At 39.8% G+C, this 22,090-nt stretch overlaps 2 protein-coding genes across 3 annotated transcripts; both read right to left on the reverse strand.

Annotated features, from left to right (window-relative positions):
• Positions 1 to 964: 964 nt before the first annotated feature.
• On the reverse strand, positions 965 to 6,686 carry trappc6b (trafficking protein particle complex subunit 6B). Its single transcript, XM_084552870.1, has 6 exons — positions 6,451 to 6,686; positions 6,296 to 6,363; positions 3,750 to 3,867; positions 3,527 to 3,610; positions 2,449 to 2,542; positions 965 to 1,565 (listed from the first exon to the last, which is right to left on the reverse strand). The coding sequence occupies exons 1-6, from the start codon at positions 6,529 to 6,531 to the stop codon at positions 1,531 to 1,533; spliced, it is 480 nt and encodes a 159-aa protein (XP_084408996.1). The 5' UTR covers positions 6,532 to 6,686; the 3' UTR covers positions 965 to 1,530.
• A 720-nt stretch (positions 6,687 to 7,406) lies between these two features.
• Positions 7,407 to 21,700, reverse strand: foxp3b (forkhead box P3b). Of its 2 annotated transcripts, XM_084553343.1 has the most exons (12): positions 21,567 to 21,700; positions 13,929 to 14,122; positions 13,455 to 13,545; positions 12,684 to 12,858; positions 11,188 to 11,280; positions 10,162 to 10,249; positions 9,737 to 9,805; positions 9,471 to 9,624; positions 9,251 to 9,327; positions 9,021 to 9,122; positions 8,732 to 8,853; positions 7,407 to 7,679 (listed from the first exon to the last, which is right to left on the reverse strand). In XM_084553343.1, exons 2-12 carry the CDS (start codon positions 14,118 to 14,120, stop codon positions 7,622 to 7,624), a joined length of 1,221 nt encoding a protein of 406 aa, XP_084409469.1. In that variant the 5' UTR covers positions 14,121 to 14,122; positions 21,567 to 21,700; the 3' UTR covers positions 7,407 to 7,621. The 2 variants fall into 2 exon arrangements, with proteins under 2 accessions (XP_084409469.1, XP_084409470.1); XM_084553344.1 differs by lacking the exon at positions 11,188 to 11,280.
• Positions 21,701 to 22,090: the final 390 nt, after the last annotated feature.

The raw sequence follows: 22,090 nt of genomic DNA on the forward strand, positions 1-22,090 counted from the left end.
CTGAGGCCTGAGGCGTTTGTGCAGAGTTTGCATATTTGGATAATTCAAACTTGTCAAGTTCGGCTCTGAAGTACAGACTCTGAAGGAGGAGGGGAGGATGCATTTATCCTTGATAAAACAGCCAGGGCGTAGTTTATTCATTCATTCATTCATTTTCTGTAACCGCTTGTCTTGAAAAAGGTCGCAGGGGGTCGGAGGGGGGCTGGAGCCTAATCCAGCTGTCATTGGGCGAGAGGCGGGGTACACCCTGGACAGGTCTCCAGTCTATCTCAGGGCTAACACAGAGAGACAGACAACCATTCACACCATTCACACCTACGGCCAATTTAGAATCACCAATGAACCTAACCAGCATGTCTTTGGATGGTGGGAGGAAGCTGGAGTACCTGGAGAGAACCCAGGTCAACAGATGAGCAGTATGAAGCTGTGCAGGTCAGAAACACACAACTCCAGGCCCAGAGACACCGACAAGAAGATAGATGGAGGACTTAAATGCATCAAGATGAATTCTGTCCAATAAGATACTTGATTCTGCAGAGGACGTTTGAGGACACTGAACTCCTCACTGATGTCAGAAATCAAAGACAAGGTGAAGTTATCTTTTGGGGTAAGATGGTATTATCGGGTCTTTGAGAAACGGTGGAGCCTGGTCTTTAAAAGCCTTTTATGTGCGGAGGAGGATTTTAAATTCTATTCTGGATTTTACGGGGAACCAATGAAGAGGAGCTAGAATTAGAGTAATATTAACTCTCTTAATCCGATCAGTGCTGTCACCGCAGCATTTTGAATCAGCCGGAGGCCTTTTAGAGAGATTTAGGAGTGAAAGGTTACAGGTGGGTCACGCAAGCCTTTGTGTCTTCAAGACGAGATTGAAGATAGATCCTTTTTTTTGTAATTTATTTGCTCAAACTTTACTTTTAGAGGACTCTTTGGACGAAGAAACGAAGAGACACTCTGAGGTTGATTTTACACAGTGATTTATTGCTCAGCTCAAACATAAATTTGTTCAAAAGTACAAAACAAACCCCAAAACAATTAAAAACAAAGACAGTTTGGACATTTTGACGCCCCGAACAGGACGTCTCATCGTTATCTGTGTTACAGTGAGTGTCTTTACTCATTCATTTTATTTGGCATGTCTGAGGAAGGTATTCCTCCAGTGAAATCCTTCTGCATCTGACATTCACACACGTTCTCCTCATTCTTTAACAAGTGTTTGTAAAGATATTGAGCTGTGTTATCTTTGCCACTATTTCATTAGTGTCCTTATTTTTAAATGAACTGCTAAAATATGAAACAAGCCTCTGAAAAACACTTAGACATGACAGATTAACATGGACTGAAACAATACAAGTTAACAAAGATTAATGTTTCTCAGATTTCACTCTGACATTGTGCAGTTTATGCCAACAGGGGGCAGTAAAAGCATTTCCAAAACAATAAGCGACATGGTTCATTTACTTTACATGTATTAAAGCAGAATCATTTTCAGTAATACTCTCCAGGCCTTAATGAAAATAATTTGTCCTTTTAGGACATCTTCTGGATCATCACCTGGAATTTACCTGCAGAGACATAAAAAAATAGAAAAAAAGAAAACAGGTCAGTTCCACATTTATTGTTATCTTTGTTTAAAAAGTAAATATAAACCCAAACATATTTTTACATCCCGACTTAAAAAAGTAAAAATCTCTGACATAGGATCAAACTCATGGGGCTAAAGCCATAAACTGTATTAAAACCATAGACTGTATATAAATATGGACAATGTGTCTCCACTTCCTTGCATTGCCCAAACTGATGCTATTTTCCCGGGGATATTGACGGCACCATCGTGCAAATTAAGAGCCAGAGTCTGATCAGTTCGGTCCGAGAGCGGAGCCATGTGGAGCCGAGATATCGATGACCCACCCACACTTCCTCCAAACTCGTTTAATACTGCGCTCTGCTCTACCTCCACTAGTAACAAGAAAATGTTGGATTATACTTGTTATACTTATTTATTTGTTTTTTTTCCAGCTCTCTTAGACTTCATGACTTCACATCCTGTTTCTTTAGTAACTAAAACGAAACTTATCAGAAAAATTGACACTTAAACATACACCAGCTTTATATTAACTACCTAAAATGACAGAAACCATCCTTGAAAAAAATATTTATTAAAATGTATTTTAGTGTTTTAGTTTGGCCCAAGTCCCGCCCACTAACAAGGAGGGGGTGGAGCTTATGACCTATACTGCAGCCAGCCACCAGGGGGAGCTCTACTTGTTATTGGCTTCACTTTTGAGGAGCAGTTCTGCCTTCCATCTTTATACAATCTATGGCTGAAACGTTTGCATTTCATTTGCAGACCTCGTGTATAAAATAAGGATAAGTACATTTTGGTATAATTCAGAATTTACTGGTCTGAGCCTCTGACTAAATTAATCATGTCGTGATGTGTCTTACATGAAGGCATGACGGACACCTCAGCAGTTACAATACTCTTCACTCCCAGGCTGCACAGGGCTCCTCTGACTAGACCACAGGTGAAGGCCAGATACTGCGAAGAGAGAAAAAACAGTTACCACTGGCGTGATATGAGCGCCGTTGTGCTAACACATTCAACAGGGTTGGCAGAGATAAAGTCAGAACTTGTTTTAGAAGATAAAGGTATAGTCTAGATTCTGTTCAAGTGCTGATACAATTAGTTTGTATTTGCGATGTCCCGACTGGAATCAGGAGATCGGTACTGGGACCAATCCAGACATTTTTAAAAGGAGCAAACCCCGATCTTTTGTAGTTATTTATTTTAGGTCAGCCATAAACCAAAACCACGTCCTTGTAGCGTCAAAATGCACTCTTCCCCTACGTTGCCTAGCGTCAAAGCTTCCCAAAAATTCTTCCGTTTTAGCAGCGGTTGGCTAAAAGGCCAAAATCTAAGAAGCAGAAGAGGAACCAAAATCACATGACTAAATGTGTCTGCTTCTGCTGTGTGGAAGAACTTTACTCTGGAAAATTAAGTCAGTCAGACAGCGGTGTAGATGTTTGGTGAGGTGGTAGAAGGTGAATGAACAATTGTGATCGATACCAGCGCTTCGAATAACATTTTGGCCAGTAGCAGATGTAGACAAGATTTGTTTTTATTTCATCACATGAACTGTTTGCTTCGGGTCCTTCCACAACATTTCTTTAGGATTAAAGTCAAGATTGTGCCTCGACCAATCATTCTTCTCTTGTAGAATGAATTGGGTTCATGGCCTTTGCAGCACTGACCCAGTTTCTCTTTAGACTCAGCTCACAGACAGATGTCCTGACATTTTTCTTTCAGAATTCATTGGTATAATTCAGAACTCCTTGGTTCATCAATGATGACAAGCCGTCCTGGCCCAGGTGCAGAAAAAAAACAGGCCCAAAAAAAAGACATTGTTTCACAGATGGGATGAAATAACTGCACAACAATAGTTCAGATATCTCTTGTAAGAAGAACAACTATAAAACAAATCACCACAGAGTCACACTGTCACATGAAATGAAGGCAGATTACCTTTGGGGCATGCTCCAGATACTGTTTTCCAGCTGACAGGTTACTCAGCAGTCTGAACTTGTTGTCCTGCAGAACGTAGATGCCCTGAAAACATGACAATTATATCAGCACTGACAGTCATCAACACAGCCGTACAAAGAGGCAAACATAGTAATAATATAGATATTTATGTACAATACATTCTACGTTTTATCCAAGAAAGCAACAGAGGGCTCAGTGCTACCTGGTGGTTGGTGCGAAGGTTGTCAATTTGCTTCTTGAACACACAGGTCCAGAAGTCTTTACATATAAACTTCATGACATCCAGCTCATCTTTGAACCGTGCCATCTCTTTAGTCAACCTAGGAAAAAGAAATGAGAAAAAAAATATATAAATGAAGATCAAAAAGCTTGGCAAAACTATTTACTCTGCTCAAAATATTATTGCCACAGCAAATTCCTAAGATCTACAATATAAGTATGTCAGAGACTGGTTGCAACAAACTATATCGCCATTTTTATGTCAGTATTTTACCTTTAAAAAATATAAAAAGGAGTTAAATTACTGAGCTTATGCCAGGTGTGACAGGGTTAATGACCATTTTGATGTATTTTATCCCACAGAATACAGACAACAAAAACAGTAGCATCGTGGAGGATTCTGGGGCGTAAGTACAACAGAAGTAGTGTGAACTGTCTGAGGATGACCAAGATGGAACTGGTGGCTCTAAGTGAAGATGTAGAAGTGTTTGCTGGTTTGAGAAATGTGCTCTATTAATTGATCTCATATAATGTCTGAACCTAAACCACCAGAGCTCGAGTGCACTTTGAAACTCTGGCAGCTTCAATCAGTTGCACACACACTGGTCACAAATAGTGTTTCTATTTCAGTTCATTGCAAATCCTATGATGGCTAATGTTCAATTTGCATTGCACATTGTTTGGGATGACATGTGCGGAAATGTGTAGATCCGAAATAGAGTCACATCAGTATCACGTTATAATGTGAAAAGTTTCTTTATAACAAGATGTTTCACATGACATATTGTTATACACTTAAATTGTACTACTATATACTGTTGTATTTTTAATTGTATCGTTAGTGAGTTATTGATCCCCGAAGTCTTACAGTTTTACTTTTAAATATATTTTTATATTTAATTTTTTACTCCATCTCCTTGCAACTGTCACTATATGGGCGCAAATGAAACTCAAATTCCTCAAAGGATCTATAAAGTACAATATAAGAATAATAAGTTATCACAATATGATATAACATGACAGTTTTTATGTTCTAACAATATAAGTTATCACGATATAACATGAAATTTCTTATGTTGCAACAATATGTTATCATGATATAATGTAAAAGTTTTTATGTTCTAACAATATGAGTCATCACGATATGATAGAACATGACATTTTTTATGTTGCAACAATATAAATTATCACAATATGATGTCAAAGTTTTTATGTTATAACAATATAAGTTATCACGATATAACATGAAGGTTTTTATGTTGTAACAATGAATTATCACGATATGATTTCACATAAAAAATTTTATGTTGCAACAATATAAGTTATCACGATATAACATGAGTTTTTATGTTGTAACAATATGTTAATGCGATATAACATGAAAGTTTTTGTGTTGCAACAGAATAAGTTACAATGATATAATGTAAAAGTTTTATGTTGTAACAATATGAGTTATCACGATATGATATAACATGACATTTTTTATGTTGCAACAATATAAGTTATCACAATATGACGTCAAAGTTTTTATGTTATAACAATATAAGTTATCACGATATAACATGAAAGTTTTTATGTTGTAACAATGAATTATCACGATATGATTTAACATAACATTTTTTATGTTGCAACAATATAAGTTATCACGATATAACATGAGTTTTTATGTTGCAACAGAATAAGTTACGATGATATAATGTAAAAGTTTTTATGTTGTAACAATATGAGTTATCACGATATGATATAACATGACATTTTTTATGTTGCCACAATATCACAATATGACGTGAAAGTTTTTATGCTGTAACAATTATCACGATATGACATGAACATTTTATGTTGCAACAATATAAGCTATCATGATATAATGTGAAAGTTTTTGTGTTATAACAATATAAGTTATCACGATATAACACAAAAGTTTTTATGTTGTAACAATATGAGTTATCATAATATAACATTAAAGTTTTTATGAAAGTTTTTGTGTTCTAACAATATGAATTATCACAATATGCCGTGAACATTTTATGTTGCAACAATATAAGCTATCATATAACACGAAATTTTTTGTGTTCTAACAATATGAGTTATCACGATATAACATGAGTTTTTATGTTAAGTTATCATAATATTACATTAAAGTTTTTATGAAAGTTTTTGTGTTCTAACAATGAGTCTTCACGATATGATATAACATGACATTTTTTATGATGCAACAATAGAAGTTATCACGATATAACGTGAAAGTTTTTATCCTATAACAATTATCGCGATATGTCGTGAACATTTTATGTTATAACGTGAAAATATCAGGTTAATAACGCTAAAAACATCTTGTTGTAGCAAAAAAAAAAACTTTTCACATTATACCGAGCCCCTGATGTGTTTTTATTTATTTATTTTTTTCCCCATCGTGGCATTAATCCACTTCCGTACACACAGAGACCGCGACGCTGCCGCAGAGGACAGGTCACGTGACCACCTCCGTGTCTTCCGCATGCTCGGTGCCTCCATACAGTCAGTGTTTACCTCTCTATCAGACCTTGGCCGACTCTGAACCCCATGTTCTCCAGCTTGGTGATATTTCTCCCATTCTCCTGGAGGCGGAAGCAACAGAGAGAAGATGAACAAACACTAATAACGAAGACTCTTATGATAACAAAAACTGCTCGACAGTTTCTTACCGCCCCCGTGTTGTCAGCTGACGAGTAGATGTACTGTATGACTTCGTTGTGTAAAAACTGGAAGGGGGCTTCGTCTGCCATTCTTCTCTAAAGTCTGAGAGGCTTTCTACGGCTGTTTGTCTGTGGACACTCACACCGGGACAGACATCCTTTCATAAACAGACTCACAGCTGAAACACTTCATCACACCAAACAAACAATATCTGCACTTTCCTTCCTTGTTGTTCCTCTTTAGTTAGGGGAGGGGTGACAGCTGTACTACTGTACCATTACTGCCCCCAGCTGGCCTGGAGCTCCAATATTTATTTGTCATAATGAAACACCTGGATTTAACTGAGCAAATAGGTATATGAGCTTCCTATTGGATATTTACTGTATGAGTGATTATCTTTCAGCTGGCAACAAGTTATTTAACCCGAACTGATGCAATGAGTAGCTTCTCATTTCTTAAACAACCATGTCTAAAGACACATCCTGTGGCCGTGGTAAAAGATGTTAGTCTGTTTGAGAAGAGTCAAATCATTGTCATGCATCAAGCAGAGAAAACATCTAAGGAGATTGGAGAAACTACTAAAATCCAACGCATTATTAAAAACTGGAAGGATAGCGGGGAACCATGGCATCAGGGTAAGAAGAGAGGCAGATGAAGTGATGCACCCATCATGCCTGGTGTCTACTGTACAAGCCTGTGGGGGCAGTGCTATGATCTGGGGTTGCTGCAGTTGCTCAGGTCTAGGTTCAGCAACATTATGTTGCCCAAAGAATGAGGTCAGCTGACTTCCTGAATATACCTGAATGACCAGGTGATTCCATCAATGGATTTTTTCTTCCCTGATGTTAACAGGCATATTCCAAGATGACAATGTCAGCATTCATGGGGCTCGGATTGTGAAAGAGTGGTTCAGGGAGCATGAGACATCATTTTCACACATGGATCAGCTTAATAATCAGCTTTATTAACTTTGCAACATTTCTTTTGAAACTAATAAGTACAAAAACAACTGCTAGGCATGGTAAAACATCTTTATGTAACAAAGGATATAACCACATTTGACAAGTCAGTTGAAAATAATACAACGTAAAGACAGACAACATATAAACACTCTGTATGTGGATGGTTACTCCAGCTGCTGGGCGGGAGGGGCGGCTTGGTGCTGCTATTTGCTGGCATTCAGGCGTCTTCAGGGCAGTAACGGGAGTAGGATGTGAGCCACTTCACAGTGCAGTCCCTAAAAACATACACAGTTAGTGTGACAAGCATACACTCACAACTAACTGCATGCTTGTAATGTTCTTTTCCTAACTCTCCTTGGAAATTGAAAACTTATTTTGAGAGACGCCGAGATTGAAAAGTGGCAAATCGCAATATGTTAACCACTGCACTGGGCATGTTGACATGTTGTATATCTATGTGTGTGTTCACAGTCTGAATATGCTTGTCTGCTTTTTTAAAGTCGACTGGTATGTGATGAAAGTCAAGTCGACACCAACTAGCCTCTGATTAAAACACAGTAGAAAGTAATGCTTTGCAACAATTAAATCTAATATTCTTGACCTGAATACATATGCTGAGAACAGACAGCTCATGTGCTACACACTGTGAGCTGCAGATATGTATAGCCTGTATAAAAACAGGCAGCACATCAGCACCATCAATAGCATTTAATAGTACTCCACAGCGTGTTGTTAGATGGGATAGTGTAGCTGGTATTTCTCTGAATCCTTCGCGTTTGGACGTTTGGTGAAGTTGTTAACTGACTGCTGTCCAGAGGATTTAGACTGTTCCCCTGCTAGCGTTAGCGTTAGCCTTTTCAGATGCATTGCAGTAGTACTTTAGTTGTATTTCAGGACTGACATGTTACAGTAATATGGTCTTCATCTTTAGTGAAGTATTTCCACACACTTGATGAGCCGCTGCTAGTTTGCTGCAACGACCCACTGGGCTCCTCACCTGTTTTCTAGGAGGCGTCCATGTTGTTATTGTCACGTGATCAGTGACTAGTCGACATGATGCTTAAAGAGTCACCCCTAGTGCCCAGGCGTACTTTTATGTCTTGCTGATGTACTCAAAGCTGTTTTTAGCTTAGCCATGGTAGCAAGTCTGAGCTAGCCACGTCACATGTATGTTCAAATGGTCATAATTCTCGGCACAGCTTCAGTGCGGTGTGCTGCATATAGCCACTTTTCGATCTCTTCACTACTGCAACCCTGTCCCCCATAATTCATCCTGAACAGAGAGTAGATAGCAGGTTACGTAAGTGTGTGTTGAGGATGTTTGTACCTGTGATACTTCTGTCCCTTCCTTCTCTGGTACTCGCTTTCGTCCACTGTCCACACGGCTCCCTTTCCACCCTCCACTCGTACAAAACACTTGTGAAGACTGAGGTTGTGGCGCACTGCATTCTGAGTAAAGGGTACAGAAACAGAAATTCTATTGCCAGGTAACCAAATTAAATTATGCTCCCTTTGTAATATCACATTAAGGAATCTTAAATCAAGACAAAATGTTGTATAGTGTATATATATGTGAGCAGGCCTCAGAGTAAATGTCAAATGTGAGTAGTTCAAACCTTCCAGGTAGCTGTATTGTGTCTGAAGTAGAAGAACATGGTCGTGAACCAGTTGTAAATCTCATTCAGAGTGCGTTGTTTGTCTGGAGATTCCAGGATGGACTGCAGACGGTAGTCGGACACAATGAGAAGCACACAGAAGGACGAGATACAAATAAGTGACCAGTTGGAATATTGAACGAGTGAACGAGAAATGTGAGAAAGTGTCAAATCACATCAAGCAAACTCACCCATCTTATCAGGTACGCATAGGTGTACGGAGGTCTGATATTGTTGTATTTGTAACATGCAATACTGGTGACCAGATCTGTAAAACAACAATGATTATATGACCATAGATTTAATTTATTTGTGTGTAAGTGACCCTGAACATCATTTTATTATGCTGCTATGGGACAAGACTGCTGATCATTGCAGTGACATTTTGATTTAGCTAACCCTAACCCTTACCTGGCAGAAGATGGGCAGAACCAGCAGATCTGTAGCTATGATGGGGAAACTCCTCCATGTGTTTGACGCCCCACTGTTGCGCTCGGCCTCCGTCCGTTACCTGAGGCTGGGGAAGGAACAGAGGAAGGCTGCACGGCCACTCGGAAGCTGCCTTCTGCAAACAGTGATAGAGGGTGGACATGAACAGACACAATCGTTTATTTTACTTCCAGGTATAGAGCTGAAAGAAAAACTGTGCAAGTCAAGAGTGAAATGAAGCAACATACCAAGTCAGAGTATTTGTGATCAGAGAGATGAAGCTGCATTGCGATGAGTTTCTGTTTTTCCAGGATGAGCTGGAGGAAAAAGTGAAGGTCTCGGATGAATTTAAGTCAAACTGTGCTCAAAGAAGTTGTATCACAGCTCAAGACTGACAGAGACTGGTTTCATACATAGACTGTATAAAAACAAGGACGCCATGACAGAAAGTGAGGCCAAAGCAAGTATAGCTCCCTCTAGTGGCTGGCTGCAGTATAGGTCATAAGCTCCACCCCCTACATGTTAGTGGGCGGGACTTGGACCAAACTATACATCAAACTAACTTACGTAATTATTTTTTTAACAATAACAGAGTGTGAAGAGGTAAAGACAGATACCACATTACAAAGTAACTGTGTTCAAGACCATCCTTTAGCGTCAGTGAAGTTCCCACCTGACTCTCCATGTACTGAACAATGTCCTGCTGGACTCTCCACTGAGCGATGCTTCTGTCACCATGTCCGTGTTCAGAATGGAGATGTCTGGAACAGAACAAGAGAACAAGACAAGGTTAATAGTCCAACATCTTTTGGGATTACGCTTCGTTAAGGTACTGAGTGACCCTGTTTGGTTTTTTTAGTGTTTTCAGTTTTTATTTTGTAAGCTGTTCCTTGGTATTTCTTGTCCTGCTGTACTTCCTGTCTCCCCCCCCCCCCCCCCCTTTGATTGATTGGTTTCTCCTTGTAGGCTCAGCCCCTCATTAGTTTCACCTTTGTCTCGTCAACCCCTTAGTCCATGTTTGCGTATTTACAGTATATTCCTGCCTTTCCCTTTCGGTTCCCAATGTTCCAGCCTGTTTTCCCCTAGTTCCCTGTCTCTTGGTTTTTGCTTTCTCTTTTTATTAGATTACACTGTTTTTTGTATTTCTGTTGTTGCAGTTTTAGTAAGTTTCTCTAAAGTTGTTTTTATTTTCTCGTTCCTGCCTCCCACCTTCAACAGACTTGCAATGAAATCTTAGATCACATGAGAAGCTCTTACATTTTTCTGTTCAGTACAGTTCCTTTGCAGACTTGTTTTTTGCCATCAAGTTGACGTGATCTCACCTTAACCAGAACCCAAAGTTGGCTCATCGGTACCTAGCCATCTCTCCCATGCCTAACTGGAAGTGAACTTAAAATGTACAATTCAGTAAAAGTTGGACACCTAATCACACATTTTTTTTATTACTCTATTTTGTCTGCTTCTTTATACAGTGTACGAGTGCTACAACGCTGTTTTTCAATACAGTTGTAAATCTACAGATATTGTTCATGTTAAGCAGTAAATAACACTTGTGCCTTTATGGCACTGCTGTAGTAATCTACCAGTGTTTCATCAGTTTTATGTATCTAATAGAAGTTGAAAAGAACCATTTCCAGACATGCCATAACGCTCCAATAACAGGTGAGTCAATAAACGTGGTATTCAGCAGGCTGCTTACTTTAGGAAATTTGACAAATCTTCATAAACAGCATCGCAGCCAGGCCAGCGGCAGAGGCCACTCACAAACAGAGCACTGATTCCCTCGGGTATGCTGCAGGATACAGAAATGACTCAGTGATAACGTGCAGAATGCTTTGTAAGACATTAGAAAAGGAAATCTGAGTTACTGAAGAATGCACGTGTGGTGAGTAATATATTTCAAATCAATCACACCTATCAGCCTAAAGTAGGGCATATCAAGCAGAGTTAAGTTAGATGTGGGTTCGTCTATAAATAAACTTCTGCAAAATTAAGCCTATGTCTGAGGCAGCTGAATGCTTGAACGTTGCACAGGAGATCCCTATTCATTCTTAACAATCTTATTTTTTTGTACTATTTAAAAAAAAAAATGCAATTTACTGAGCACTAGGAGTTGTACAGACTAGTCGACTAGTCGTCAGTTTGTCGACTTCACTCATGTGCCGTGACGCTTTAAGTATCATGTCGACTAGTCACCGATCACGTGACAATAACAACATGGACGCCTCCGAGAAGACGGGTGAGGAGCCCAGTGGGTCGTTGCAGCAAACTAGCAGCGGTTCATCAAGTGGTGAAAGATGAAGCCCATACTACCGTAACATGTCAGTCCTGAAATACAGCAAAAGTACTGCAATGCATCGCCAAAGGCATCCGCTAACGCTAGCAAAGGAACGGTCTAAATCCTCTAGACAGCAGTCAGTTAACAACTTCACCGAACGTCCTGTGGCAACAGAGAAGGAGGCTGAACATTAACAACTTGCCAAAGTTATTAGACCTCTGCAGTACACGGAAAAGACTTCCCGCTGTGAGTACTATTAAATGCTATTGATGGTGCTGAGGTGCTGCATGTTTTTATACAGGCTATACATTTCTGCAGCTCACAGTATGCAGCACATGAGCTGTCTGTTCTCAGCATATGTATTCATTCTGACCAAAAAACAAATATAAAACAACACAAATGACCACAAGCAAGCTATCCCTGTTCTAGACACCGTTCTAATACTTGGCTCTCAGAACAGTTTCAACTGTCATGGATTCCACAGATATACTCCTGCAACCAAGATGACATGACTGCATCACATCATTTCTGAACTTCACTGCTGGATTTAGGTCACACGACTAACAAGGTGCTTTATCATCTTGGACGGGGCCATTACATGACGGTAGTTTCAAAATGACTAAAGATATCCCATCTGGTACCAACAACCATGCCCCAGTGAAAGTCATAATCCAACCACCCCAGTCCTGGGGTTCATTAGAGGTGACAAAACCAAGCTATAGTAGGTTAGAAGACTGGATGGGAAAAACCCACACTCCCTCAGCATGTCTGCTGACTCACAAAGGAATCTGCAATCAGGTAACCTTATATTTCAATCCTTTATCACGGAGCAAGACAGTAGATAAATCTAAGTGTGTTGTTTTATGATCGATTTAGACGTTTGATTAGTTAATTCTGTGTATGTGTGAAGCAGTCACCCATCGTGAAGCCTGGCCTCCATGGATGTCTGTTTCGAATCATCTCTTCTCAAAGGCAGGAAGTGATCGGTCGGTCCAGGAGAGAAACCGGTGTGTGGTGAAGACGATTGGGAAAGATGGCCGACATCCACCTCTTCCTTGCAAATGGAGACGGCCGCGATACTTTCTGGACGCACTAGAGGTGGAAAACATTTGATGTGGTTCTTTTAGTCAGTTGTTATAAAAACTAAATACTCATACACAGGTTTCCACTGTTACATACAGTATACAACAATCAGGCATAACATTATGACCACCTTCCTAATATTGCGTAGGTCTCCCTTGTGCCTCCAAAAACAGTTGTGACTCATCAGAGAATGGACATGGACCTTCTGAGGGTACCTCTGTGGATCATCCCACAGATACTTGATCAGTTTGGGATCTAGTGAATTTGGAGGCCAGGTCAACACCTTGTGCTGTTCTTCCTCATTTTTTTTTTAGTTGTTCCTAAAGTGTTTTTGTGTGTGTGTCTGTGTCGGGCTGCATCCTACTGGGGATGGCTGCTGCCATCAAGGAGTGTCATTGCTATGGGGTGGGGGTGCCTCGTCTGGTCTAGGTGGGGGTGCCTCGTCTGGTCTAGGTGGGTGCTACATGTCTAAGTAACATCCACGTGAATTATCACAAGGTGGTCAATGTTATTCACTTCTCCTGTCAGTAGTCATAATATTATGCCTTATTGTTGTATGTAAATATATATTGCAGCTGTAGAGTTGAGGACATAAATATTCGTACTGTGTTGTTGTCTGGAGGCTGTTTGGGCAACTTGACGTAGCACCGAGGGCCTCTGCTGCTTCTGTCTTAGGACTTCGATACTGTGCCAACACTGGACAATGGAAAAAGATTAGATTTTGTGTCAGGAATGGTTGATTTACCTCAAATGATGCATCAATTTGTCATAAACTACTTCAAATGCCTATAAAGCCTATTATTACATATTAAAATAAAAACATAATATAAAGACATTCTTGAGTTTCTTGAAGACATTTCACATCCAAAAGACTTTGTCAGTTCCAAATGACTGGTTGATGGTGGGAATCACAGACCTTTAACCCTTTAAGGTATTGAGGTCATGAGGTCACAGACAAGTGGTAAAACATCTCCTACAAAATCAGTTTGACTACGTTTTAGCTCTCTACCATGACCTGGAAGAGAATAATACATGAACAGTGTATTCATCGTTCGAACGTGGTGTCATTTGTTTCATACCTGACTTCCTGAGGCGGTTGTTGACACCACTTCCCTGGTCTGAAGTGGAGGAGGAGGAAGAGGAGGAGAAGGAGGAGGAGGAGGAGGAGGAGGGGGAGGAGAGCATGGCTCCTTCAACTGTTTGACGTTGTCACATTTTGGTTGAGCTTGGTGCTGTCCACGTCCCACCTTCGCATTAGATGTCTCCGGCATGTCTACAGTGACAGAAAATACAACAGTGTCAGGGTCGGTTCACATAATTGAAATGCATTTTATCATCTGCCCCAGCCCACGAGGGTTGGTGCAGACTTCTCTGAACTCTTGGTTTTAACTTTGAATGCATCCTTAATCCTTAAAAGTCATCAAAAGTCTTAAAAGTCATCAAATGCCATGAGGGCCACCCAAGGGAAAAAAAAAATCTACGATGGTTAGGAGCAAAGAAATTAAGGAAGGTGAGGATTAGTGAATGTCCAGGTTGCCGGATGAGGAAGGAGAGAATCCCTGACCCTACAGACCAAGACGAAATAACCTGGAAGACCAACCAGCACATGGAGGACGTACTTAGTGTCAAGAACTTCGTCCAGAGGCAAGAACAGGGTGGCCTCAAGAACACGCCCCAAGAAGGTCCAGGTCCACCACTTTTTATTTGAGTTTTTTAATCTTTGCTTTCTATGACAACAACATAATCTGGTCACTTATATGTAATTACTGCTCCTGCATGAAGAACAGAGGTGTCAAACGTACGGTCCCCGTTATAAACTCAGTCCCCTTAGAGAGTCCAATCTGTCCCGCGGGATGAATTTTGCAAAGTGCAAATATTACATCTCAGATATTAAACTGCAGTTTTTCAATAAAACTGGCGCCTGTTCCTAATTTATCCACCAAGCTTCAAGCTGTTTTAAGTCGGAGCTGCAGACATGAACGCAACACTGACACCCAGAACTAAACAGCAGGTGGCAGCAACGTGCCGAAATTCCACTTATTTTTATTAAGAAATTTAAAAAACGTTTTGTGAAAGGACATTTTCATAATCTACTTCTTTGCACTAAAACAAAAGGGAAACATTTATAGTTGCTGTAATTTACAGGTTCTTACACTTTTTTTTGCAACTGGTCCTGCCCACAGGTGATCAAATTGGGCTGTATGTGCTCCCCACCCCCACCTCCACCTCTGAACTAAAATGAATGTGACACCACTGATGCAAGAGAAGCTGCAGATTCCCAAACAGGAGGAGCGAGTTAACGTCGATATCCAAGCCGTGTCGTGCGGTTAATGTTGGAGCCATGCACACGTTTAGCAGTTCACGTGACAGCTTTCCTGTTGCAGGCCTTGATGCAGAGAGGCTGTGGTCGTTCACAGGTGCTCTCTCTCTCTCTCTCTCTCTCTCTCTCTCTCTTTCTCTCTCTATCTATCTCTCTCTACAGAATGAGTGGGAAGTTGCTCTACTTTCGTGCATCGTCTCCTGCAATAAACGGGAACTAATTTTCTTTGTAAGACACCTGGATGGCACGTCATTCTATATGTTCAAATCACACAGCAGATTTCCTGCAGTAGCATTTCCCTGTGCGACTTTCACAAGGAGCTTTGTGAGCTGAAAAGTTTTCAGTCCTTCACAAATCACAAATACCACCTGTTTGAAATGACAACAGTTTACCTTAGCTGGCATCCCTTTAAAGATGATAATCATTTCTAATCACTGTTGACATGTAGATGACTGGTTAGTTTTACAAGGCTGTGGTGCAGGACGTGTTATATATACAAGACATTTATTAAGTGCAGGATGATGCTAATGAAGCTAATCAGCAGACAAATCTCTCTGTATCGTGCGCCGCATTTAATGTTAACCATGACCGATGAATTGCTCATCGAGAACATTTCCAGCGTATAACACCCACTAAAAACCTCAAATGTTGTTTCTGTTTTTTTTTTTTTGTCAGATTTTGACAGAAATTAGACCTCAACGTATTAGTCAGTGAGCCTTTAGAGGTGGCGTAAGTAGGCGGATTGTTTTCCATTGCTAACCTATTTCCTCCCCTTTCCTCCTTCCGAGCTAAAATAAATCTGCTCTGACTCCAGCTCTGCACTCATCCACCTGGACGTGACTGGACTTTTTCTGTCCTGCTCCTGTTCGGCGTTACTCTTCCGTCACTGGCAGACACATCTGATTGCATGAAAGTAGTTTAACGCAGCAAAGAAAGACAAGAGTGAAAAGGTTAGTGCTCTCTTTCCTCTCCATCGTTCTATATATTCTGTATTCAGGTTTGTGCTGGGAGCTGTGGAGCGGTGGCCAGAGAAGGGTCACAGGTACGCGGCCCACTGCCGGATCAGCTCAAAGGCTGAGAAAGAATTTTTTTCCAATGACGGGACTTTCATGTGTCATTTTCATTTTCTATTAAGAATAACAGACCCTCAGTATTCAAATTTCCAAGACATGACATTTCCTCCCCTGTCTTTTGGTTTCAGCTTCTTTTCTTGTTTTAAATACGCCGATGATGATCTACTTTCACGATGACATTCGGTCCCCGGAGGCTCTAGTGTGACTATATAAGTAGTAATTTTGTAAATACTGTACGTCGGAGTGTACAAGCCTTTCTTTCTTTGTCCCATCAAAATATTTCTTTCACGGCTGCAGGAAAGCGTGCAGCGTCGATAAAATAAACCAAAGAGCGCATATCTCTTATGCAAATGCACACCCACAGAAACAGGAATTCAGAAAGTGAGAGCACTCAAGATGTTTGTGGCTTCCCACTGTCATCTCATTCTAGCTTTCCTTCTCAACCTTTTATGTTGCCTAGAAGACGCCCAGCAAAGCTTGCATGCAGGCGTTTCGTCGGTGAGGAAAGCTTTAGTCACGGCCCCCCCTCCCCACTTAAAACAGACCTCACCGACGCAACCCCTCAAAATGATGCCATACTTTCATATTTGGTCGGTGTTGCTGTGAGTCAACATCTGTCTGCAAACAAAGTGGGGTTCTGAAGAAATGTTTCCTGTTTGGATATCGCTATTGGCTACAGTACAGTGTGGAAAGTTGCAGGTGCCTCATAATGGTACTACTGTGTGGGTTTACAGCTCACGCACTCCCAATTCTCAGATCACATTGATATTTATTGAATAAATAAAGTAGGAGACTCTTGATATCGGATCTCAAAGTCAAACGTTCAAATAAATACAGACGCCGTTATCGGGCTTGCTGTAATGTAACAGTGCTTATTATGTCTCATATGCTATAAATAGAATAAAATACTTTTTATTCCTTTATCTATACACATCAGTTATATGTTTGGAATAAAGTTTATCTGTCAAGAATAAATCACATTGTCAAGAGGTTTTATTCCAACTTTAAGGGTGACAGTTTATAATAAACGTACATGTTTTAATATATAAATGAAGTTTATGCATCAAAGTGCGCGTCATTAAACCTCTAAAAATGAAATCAGCAAGCTTTTTATTTATTTTAATTCATTAAAATGACAAATAAGTTTTCTTTTATATTCATATTTCTGAAAAACATCCTTGTTTACTGTATATTTGGATCAATAGAAAGGTCCCATTAGACAAAATCTCATATTTAATTTTATACACACATTATAATGTCATTAATAAACCGAACCCGTTTCTTGGTGAGTAAAGAAATTCTACTTTAAATTATTATTATTAGAATCCAAATCTAAATCTAAGCTGCAGTCTTTTAACAGGTTCATTATTTCCTGAAATCATTTGGCACAATGTTTAGGTACTCCTAACTAATTTTGGGTTTACAGATGTTTTTCTCTGTACGTTTCAGTGTATTTAAACATTTTTGAATGAATACAATTTTATTTTATTTTTTTTAAATTCCTAAATCGTAGACCAATGTACGTGGTTCGGGCGTAGCCGCATATGTGTCGATCTTTCGGTTTTGGCCTCTCTGTTTCTGTTCTACGTGTCAGTGCTCCATACCTAGAGGCACCGCCACACATACACAGGTTTTAAATGACAGGGGGAAAAGGAAGTGAGCCTACGGAGAATGCTATTGTCACAACAGCTTCTGCTTTCTCTAAAAAGATCACCTGGTGGCACTGATGTCCCTGTGAGAGCATCAAATCATATCTACTTTAGGATGGTCACATCACAACACCAGGTTATACGTTGTTATCTCATACGGTCATTAGGACCTTAAGGTGAAAGACCTGAAAAAATAAATGACAGTCACTGTATTAGATTGCCCAATCATTTGTCTCTTTTGATCAAATTCAGACGTGATGTTCAGAGAGTTTCATTCGTCGAAGTTGACTGCTGTTTCCCAAGCATTCAATTACATCTCACTCCCTTCAGAGAATAATGCTCAGAGGCAGTTGTAGCCTGTTTTGTGTCCTGGCTGCCCCTCTGCCTGTGGCTTATTGGGCCAATACTAGAGGGGAACTACTGTTTTTTACAACCTGGACCTTATTTCTGGCATAAAATACGATCGTTTACTCACCCATATAACTTTGTGTAATTTGTAGTCATTCGGGAGATATTTAGATCTGCGTATATCCATATAGTGGGAGTGAATGGGGCACCGAAACACAGCCTCTAAATAACACATTATCTGCTGCAAAGCCTGTTCATTTCACCAATATTTTGTTATGATACACTAGTGCTATTCCCTGTTAAGTCTGGAGTTATCTGTTATCATCATCTGGGGTCTGTAGATTGACCTACTAACCTCTGACCTGGATGATGTCATCTCTGAGCGCCACGCCAGATGACATCATCCAGGTCAGAAGTTAGTAGGTCAATCTACAGAGCCCAGATGATGATAACAGATAACTCCGGACTCAACGGGGAATAGCACTAGCGTACGATAACAAAATATTGGTGAAATGAACGAGTTTCGCAGCAAGTGAAGCGTTATTCAGAGGCTGCATTTCGGTGCCCCATTCACTCCCACTATATGGATATACGCAGATCTAAATATCTCCCGAACGACTACAAATGACACAAAAGTTATATGGGTGAGTAAATGATTGTTTTTTATGACAGAAATAAGGTCCAGGTTGTAAAAAACAGTAGTTCCCCCTTCAAGAGTAGAACAAATGAATTAATTTGTGGTTTATTTGACAGCGTTACATGGCGTCATTATGAATGCATAGTAGTCTACTGTATTTAACAGATCCCCTCCTGAAATCAACCTGCACCTTGTCCACATCTTCTGCCCTGGGAGCAGAAGCATCACAAAGCCGGAGGGCGCCCAAATCATGCAAATATCTTAAATATAATTTTTCCAAGTGGCCCTGCTGCTGCTAAAAAGTCTGCAGAAAACAGAACCCCGAAATTGAATTTATTGTTCATACATACTGCAGATAAACATGTAAAATATTAAATTGTGCATTCTTTATAGAATACTATGATATTATTATACTGTTTATTATTTACTCACCAATGAGCTAATGAGCGTCTATGGGCATGCTAACATCTCTGAGCAAAATGCATCGTAACATAACAGAGACAATGGTAATGCCCTGGTTTTATTCCAGGTATAATAGAATTTGAAAATCCTAGTTTAACAGTGGACTAATTGATGTTACTAAATAAAAAAGTCAGTAGAGTAGAGAAAACATTCAAAGTTTCTGAAACGTTTTTTTTTCTTGATATGTTTTTTGTATTTTGACAGGTGGTCTCTCTGTAATAACACAGAAAGAAAGGTGTGAAGTCACGTTTTTACTTGTTGTTCTGGAAAGTCTTTCTCTTTGGCGGTTTCACCAATAAACTAAGCTTCACAGAGGTAGGAGAAGACTCGCTTGCTTCTGCAACCCCACTTCCTGATTTCTGCAGAGAACAACGGGTCGCAGCTTTTTACAAAAGCTTCCTGAGGGGAGGGGGGGACCGATCATGCACAGGAATGCCCATGTCTGTCTGTGCTTTGTGGCTGTCAAGCCTTATGAAACCCCAGATCGTCCCAGCTCTCCAACAATGTGTATGAGCTCCACAATAAAACCACCACACGTGCAAAACTAACAACCATCAAACCAGAAAAGACCTTCCTGTCCTTGAAAACATCAGCTTCTTCTCTGGGTGAGGTTTTGAAGATGATGATGATGATTAGGGACAGAGCTCACGGGAAATGTTTTCGCCAGAAAGTCTTTCTAACATGCGGTTAACACTGCGCTAGGGTTGAAACAGAAAATAAGTCACTAACACTGACTTTTTGTTTCACACGGGACACATATCCTAGTCTCCTCCTCTGTGCATGTGGGCCCAATCTGATATTTCCCTCAGCTGTGGGATGAGCACATGGATGCTGGGACCTTAAACTGATCTGACAAAGTGGGTAATGAGCAAAATAATAAAAATAATAAGCAAAATACAGAATATCAGCTCTCCTACTCTTGTTGAACGTGTGACTCAGAGTATCCACATGGTCCTATCCATGTGTCCCATGTTATAACTTACAACAAGAAGTTGCACTGACCTATTTTACTGCACACGACTTTTAATTCGCAGCCACGTCTCCGCAGAGCATCTGGTAATAGGTCAATGCGTGGTTCTCAAACTTGGGGGGCGAGCATGGAGCCGCTGCAGGGGAGCATTTCTCATAAATGTGTCTTTTCTTGCAAATTAATGACTTTCCCACTATAAAGCTTTTCTCATATTTTAATTATAATGGGACATTTGGGACCCCCCAAATAAATCCATATTCCTTTTCTTTTATTTACAATCGCCCCAAAAAGACACGGTGATACCTGCAGTGCATCGAAAACGTCTTAAAGTTGCCCCAAAGCCAACTCTTAGATTCTTATTTGAGAAAAGATATCTCGCTTTCGTTAAATCGCTCATGGCGTTTATACTTTGTGAACTCATGTACATATACAAGAGTGTAATTTAGCCTCATTTTTTTACACTCAAATCATCACCAGCACGCCTTTCATTAATTTTATTTATTTATTTATTGTTTTTTAAGCATGTGCAATAAGTTAAGTATGCAGCATTTAGCATACAGTTCAGTTGCAACTGTACATTAGGAGAGACTGGGATGGAAATATTTATTTTTAACAGGCAGCTTGAGGCTGATACTGGATGGAATGATCGTGAAGCTCATCTGTACTCCTCGATGACGTATTTTGGGTTTTATTAACCTTTGAACAACGCAAGGTGAGACCAGTTCTTCCACCGCAGAGCATTTATAAAGTAGCCTCATTGGACAACTCACATGGAAAATATTATACATATGAACTAGTACTACTTCAACCTAGTATAAATATATATCACCAGTTGAAGTACTGATCTGAGAGATTGCATCCAAATACGACCATGACACCTTTCTCAAAGATTTCCCGTAGTGTGTGTGTGTGTGTATGGATTAACATTATTTAAGAAGAGCTTTATTATTTTGGGAAAGGAATTCCTCAAATTATCATCTTTACCTCGACATTTCCCTTCTATATCACCATCTGATCAATCTCAGTTGTACAGAAGCAAAGTCAGATCTTTGGATCCTTTAGCAGAACCCCGTTTTTTTTTTTTTTTTTATGTGTGTGTGACCAAACGTTGATTCTAAGATGTTGGAAATGTCACACACAACATTAAATCCTCACGTTTCACACACACACACACACACACAGATAAGCTCTACATTTTTTTGAGCCCGGTTGGATGAGTTGAAATGTTTTGCATAAAACAGTGAAATTTTGTTCCTACCGTCGCGCCGTGTGCAGAACCTCCTGCTCACCCTAGTCTTCCTTTCACAGATTCTTCAAGGGAGATACTTGAAGAGGAGGCGCTCTACAGGAAATATGTTTTTTGAGGGTGACAGTATGACAGACAGACGCTCGCTCTGAAGAAGACTGCAAAATTTGACTATAAATTTATGTACAATTGTTCATATTTATGTAAATATTTGTATATTTGTATATTGATATATACAATTTCACAATAAAATCAAAAATATATATATATAATGCGTGCATTTTTTATAAAGTTTTAGTTTTAATTCAGTTATTGGAAAAAAATCTTATTTTAAACTTAAATATTCCATCACCTTATGATAAAGAATATTGTTTAAAATAGTTTTCACATTCTCACCGACGCCACAATAAAAGCAATAAAAGGTTGACGTTCAGAACTCACCTGAGCGAGCGTCTCGGAGGAAGGAGACCTGAGGAATGAAAGCCGCGAGATGTCCTCCGAGCATTTTATACCTGCAGGAGACATAAGGATGTTAA

This window comes from Chelon labrosus, assembly GCF_963514085.1.
Source record: "Chelon labrosus genome assembly, chromosome: 10".
NCBI classification, from domain to species: Eukaryota; Metazoa; Chordata; class Actinopteri; order Mugiliformes; family Mugilidae; genus Chelon; species Chelon labrosus.

Coding starts and splice junctions, on each gene's coding strand:
- trappc6b (XM_084552870.1), bottom strand. CDS start 6,531: ATGGCAGACGAAGCCCCCTTCCAGTTTTTACACAACGAAGTCATACAG. Junction 6,364..6,450: donor CAGCTGACAACACGGGGGCG/GTAAGAAACTGT, acceptor TTCCGCCTCCAG/GAGAATGGGAGAAATATCAC. Junction 3,611..3,749: donor ACCTTCGCACCAACCACCAG/GTAGCACTGAGC, acceptor TCATGTTTTCAG/GGCATCTACGTTCTGCAGGA.
- foxp3b (XM_084553343.1), bottom strand. CDS start 14,120: ATGCCGGAGACATCTAATGCGAAGGTGGGACGTGGACAGCACCAAGCT. Junction 9,806..10,161: donor TTCAGTACATGGAGAGTCAG/GTGGGAACTTCA, acceptor TTTTTCCTCCAG/CTCATCCTGGAAAAACAGAA. Junction 7,680..8,731: donor AAGGGACAGAAGTATCACAG/GTACAAACATCC, acceptor GTATGTTTTTAG/GGACTGCACTGTGAAGTGGC.